General features: G+C 30.5%; 1 protein-coding gene across 1 annotated transcript; it reads left to right on the top strand.

Annotated features, from left to right (window-relative positions):
- Positions 1–3,439: 3,439 nt before the first annotated feature.
- LOC131607820 (large ribosomal subunit protein P3-like) lies at positions 3,440–4,456 on the top strand. The gene is made up of 2 exons (XM_058879775.1): positions 3,440–3,740; positions 4,142–4,456. Exons 1-2 carry the CDS (start codon positions 3,546–3,548, stop codon positions 4,301–4,303), a joined length of 357 nt encoding a protein of 118 aa, XP_058735758.1. The 5' UTR covers positions 3,440–3,545; the 3' UTR covers positions 4,304–4,456.
- The last annotated feature ends 531 nt before the right edge of the window (positions 4,457–4,987 follow it).

The raw sequence follows: 4,987 nt of genomic DNA, 5'->3' as shown, positions 1-4,987 counted from the left end.
CATTATGCGTAATAGAATAGGTGTAAAAATGCACAATATTGAACTAGATAAGGATAACACATCATGTGTTTCATGTTCAATATAGTTATGAGAAAAGAGAATAATTTTATGCATAAAAATTATTACATAAAGGTTTCATCAAATTACAAAACATTTTTGTCTCTTGGGAGTGATATGCTAGTATATACCACTCATTCATGATTATATTAAACATGTGATTACTATAATTGTCAATGTTACAAAAACTTATATGATTACATACGTAAGAAGAGACTGGTGAAAAATAAAATAAATAAGTGAAACTTATTTGATTATATAGTCTTGCAACAGATTATCATTAATTATAGAAACACTGCAATGCAAAATAAGGTACAATGTACTTAAGTACAATATGAAACACCGTATGATGCAATGTACTTAAGTGAAATACGAAATAATGTAATGTACAATGTGCTTAGCTAGAATTATAAAAAACCACTTAAAAATGAGTAAATATGAAATATAGGTTCTTTAATCTTGTGTGAAATTTCTTAAGCATTTTTAGATTTGTAAACCAATATTTATAGAATCGTATAAGGCACAATCAATACATTCCTTTAAAGAGACATCATGAATCATTATAAAACTTATAAGTGACATTGGTTCATGAAAAAGTTTGTTATAGCGTGATGTAATCAATTGCATGCACGTGGTAATCGATTACATGACTTTATTGTTAGAAAATACATTTCTAACACCATGTAATCAATTACATGTATGTGTAATTGATTACCACTATCTCAGTTGCTCATAATCAGTTAGCTTAAGCGTGTAAGAATTACTGCCTTCATATACTTTTGAAAAGCTCACCTTTTAACACATATTTAAATGGTTTTTACCTCTTTTAATTTGAACACTAGTCATGTTTTAATTATGAGTTTTTATGAGCCTTTAAGTGATATTTAAACTTAAAAGTAATCCATCAAAGAAAAAGACAATTTGCCTAAAGCCTTTTAATCTTAACTTAGTGAATTAGCCATTTGCTTTTAATCTTTCATTGTCCTCACCTTTTTCTTATTTGTTGATATTGTTGTCTTTATCAAAACCAAATCAAATTTATAAGATAGATCTTCTTCACCGACAAGCAGTTCTATAAATATAATCATTTTCTTTAGACATTTTATGCTCGAAAAAGTTCTATTTGAAAAACCCTAACATTATGAAACCCAGAGTTGCACTATCTCCCCAAACCTTCATTCAAATCAGCTAGCATTGTGAGTGAAAACATTATGTTCATATGGACTAACTAGATGTACATATTGTCGTTCGTGTAGTGCTCGTGACCATTTTTCTAAATTTGTCTTTGAGGGTTTATCACAACAAGAGGTAAACATTAAATCAATGATCATGACCATTCATAAGGATTCACGAAAGATTTTTTTTTTTTGTTTTCCGTTGCATATTTGCTTGTAATTTCCCTTTAAATGATGTGTGGGATAAAGAACAAAAATAAGTGGACTCAAGCATAATTAATATGTCTAACAACATAAGCACATCACAAGAACAAAAATAAAATAACTGATGAGTATGCACAAAACTAGTTTACTCAGTTCGAACAAACCTATTTAGTCTAGGAAAGAGAATAGCTTCCTGATTTAATTTACTTCAGTAGTTGCTACAAAATATTTCAAGATGGTTTACAAAATAATAGTTATCAAAGTTCATAAGAACATCTCTTATTTTCTATGAAAGTTTGTCTCAATCTCTTATTCACTCAATATACAATTCGTGGAAACTCATTATATTTAAAAGTGTTTCTCAATTCTCTAAGATTACAAAAAATGTTCCAATTCTCAAAAAATATTTTCTAAGAATACCTCTCTTTGTCCCTATAAATTTCTCTCTCTAAAAAACTCTTTTTTTTTCACCTTATCGCAAAAAAGGTTGCAAAACACCTTTTAAAGGTTTCGTGAAACACGTTATGTTTTCCTAAAATGTGATGTGTTTTATGTAAAACGTCTTTGCCAAATACACTATGTTCCATACACGCCCAATAAGTTATGGTAAATTTCTTCCCGAGATTTCTCGTGTCAATCTCCACACTTTTCAAGTTCATAAGAACATCTCATATTTCCTATATAATTTACGACTCAATCTCTCTTTATATGAAAACATGAATCACACAATCTCAAAAAAAAAAAATTAAGTGTTTTCTCAACCCTTATATAATCTCCAAAGATTTTTCAATTCTTAGAATTAAACAACCTTAAAAAAATTATGTGTCTTCCTTAGTTTCTCTCTCTAAAAAACATATTTCTAACAAATGACATAAAAAAACTCTTAAATGTGACACATATTTCAAGATAAAATCTCTATTTTTTTTCTATCAATCACCTCTCGACTCTCATCCAAAACACCATATTGTGTTCATGTTTGAAACAAACCTAAGATTTTTAAAAAAAACACTTGACGCACACTAATTTTGTTTTTGATAAAAAAACATATTTACTAGTGTTAGGAAAAACGATGCCGAAATCACAAAGTATACTAGGTTTCTTTCGGCAAGAAATCCACGAGGGTAAGAAAAAGTAGGGGAGCAATAAGAACACAAATAATTGGTTATAACTTCTATTCTTAATTTACTCTTTAAATCAAGATTACAAGTGTTACAAGAATAACAAATAACCCTCTCACCCTAAATTAGGATTTTCTATGTGCAATAATGAGAGACTAGTATATTATTTATAATAAACATAACCTACTAAACTAATAGATTTTATCACAAATATCCATTACAAGACAGTTAGAGTATAAACTAACTTAAATAATTGGACATAAAAAACATACCCAATTCAAAATACTAACAATCCTAGCATTTCGACACCCACATACTTGAATCCACCTCGAGTACATTATGTAGGTCTTCGACATCAGCATCTGAACATACTTTGACGACATACATAAACCCTGTCAAACTAAAACCTACTCTTCGACCCACTAAAGTTCGATCCAATTCTCATAACTATTTTTTTCTCCGTATATTAACCTCAAGTATTATTTTGGTCTAGTAACTTAAAAAAATTTATATTAATCATTTAACTCTTTAAAACATAATTATTTTTTATTAATTAACAAACGATTTATTTTTAAATTTTCCTTCTTAATTATACAAAAATAATTAATCAATAAGAACTTTATAAAATTAAGACACCAAATTAAATCTCAAGGTTTGCATAGAAAAAAATATATTAATGTTTACTCATTTTAAGTCTAGATCTACAAATAATATACTAATACCACTTATTAATTCTATAAAAAAATTATGACAACGTAAATAAAAATATAAAAAAAAAAAAAAAAAAAAAAAACTAATGGTTTCGTTTCGTGGAAAAAAGAAGTACTATATAATATTACGATGGACATTATGGACTTTTCCCTTTAACACCGTGCTAGGGTTTCACAATCTTATACATAAACCATTCATTCATCTCATTTTGCCGTCACTACTCTCTCTGCTCGACTTCAATTATCAATTAGGTTTTCGCTTTTAGAACAGAAGAGCAGCCATGGGAGTTTTTACCTTCGTCCTCAACAAAACTGGCGCTGAATGGAGCGCAAAGCAACACTCCGGTGACATTGAGGCCTCCGCTGGGTCTACCTTCGAGATCCAACGGGAACTTGTTAAGGCTGCTCTCGCAGTTGATTCTGGCAGCGTTCAGTCCTCTTACTCTCCAATCTCCCCCTCATCTGCCGTCTTCCAGGTACATCTTATCACTCTAGATTTTGATCTGAGATGAAAATTTAGCGTCTTTAGCCTCGTTTTTTTTATTTTTTGTTGTGTTATATAGATTTTGATATTAGAATTTGTACGCAGTGCTTTTAATTTGATTTTAGGGTTTTGTTATGTTTCCGAATCTGAGAAATTACCAGTTTGCCTTGTCATCATGGAATAGAAGTGGATCGAATAACCTATTATTGGATTTGTTATCGAATAATCTAATTATCAGAGGAGTGTATATTTTGTGAACACGTGTGATGAATTTTTCCATTTTCTTGGTGATATGGCCATCTTGGGATGCATATGCATCAGTTACTTGGATCAACAATTAGATGGATCGCTGTTCTAGTTATTGATTGTCTTTTTTTTGGTTATTTTGTTTAGGTGATCGTTGGTGGTGCTGTATTTGTTGGAGGTGGTGCTGCTGCAGCTGCTCCCGCTGGAGGTGCTGCCCCAGCTGCTGATGCCCCTGCTGCCTCAAAGAAAGAAGAGAAGGTAGAGGAAGAGGAGGAAGATGACGACATGGGTTTCTCCCTCTTTGATTAGAGTTTAGTTTTTGTTCAATTTTTGATGCAAAAGAGATTTAGTTTTGGATTATATGAATTGTATTTGTCTACTGGTTTGCACTTGTTTATGGTACAATTGGTCAGATAGAGTTTTGTGCTTCTGTGTTCTGTTTTACTAATGCAACTGTGTTATTCAATTATGCATGATTCGTGTCATTGTTTACAAGGTTCTGTGAAATTCCTGCCCTTCATTTTTCTATGGAACAAGCCTTCATTCCGTTTTCATAATATATCAGTGGTATTGTGCAACACTAAGTTTTAGAATATGTGCGAGGGTGTACCATGGGATGCAATGAAAATTTATTTTTCCCTTTATAATAGAGGAGAAGCGTGTGTTTGATAAATGATCATTTTGACAGAGATGCATTTCTAGCAATGACAATTACTTTTTTTTGATAAATGATCATTTTGACAGAGATGCATTTCTAGCAATTGACAAGTACCTTTTTGACTGAGATGCATTTCTAGCAATTGACAAGTACTTTTTTTGTGATAAATTATCATTAGGGATGTTCAAATAAACCGGTTATTGGATTTATCCATATCCATAACCGGTTATAAAAAACCGGTTAATTATCAATATGGTTTTAACCAAATCCATATTTTGAATAACCATATCCAACATAAAAATTTAATTGGTCTATTATTTTTAAATCACAAAAAA

The sequence above is a fragment of the Vicia villosa genome, linkage group LG5 (genome assembly GCF_029867415.1).
Source record: "Vicia villosa cultivar HV-30 ecotype Madison, WI linkage group LG5, Vvil1.0, whole genome shotgun sequence".
Classification (NCBI taxonomy): Eukaryota; Viridiplantae; Streptophyta; class Magnoliopsida; order Fabales; family Fabaceae; genus Vicia; species Vicia villosa.
The sequence above is the reverse complement of the archived record's forward strand: the minus strand, read 5'-3'. Positions and strand labels throughout refer to the sequence as shown.

What these genes read in the sequence shown, in the direction of transcription:
- LOC131607820 (XM_058879775.1), top strand. Translation starts at nt 3,546, where the DNA reads ATGGGAGTTTTTACCTTCGTCCTCAACAAAACTGGCGCTGAATGGAGC. An exon ending in CCTCATCTGCCGTCTTCCAG is followed by an intron (nt 3,741 to 4,141) that starts GTACATCTTATC and finishes TATTTTGTTTAG; the next exon opens with GTGATCGTTGGTGGTGCTGT.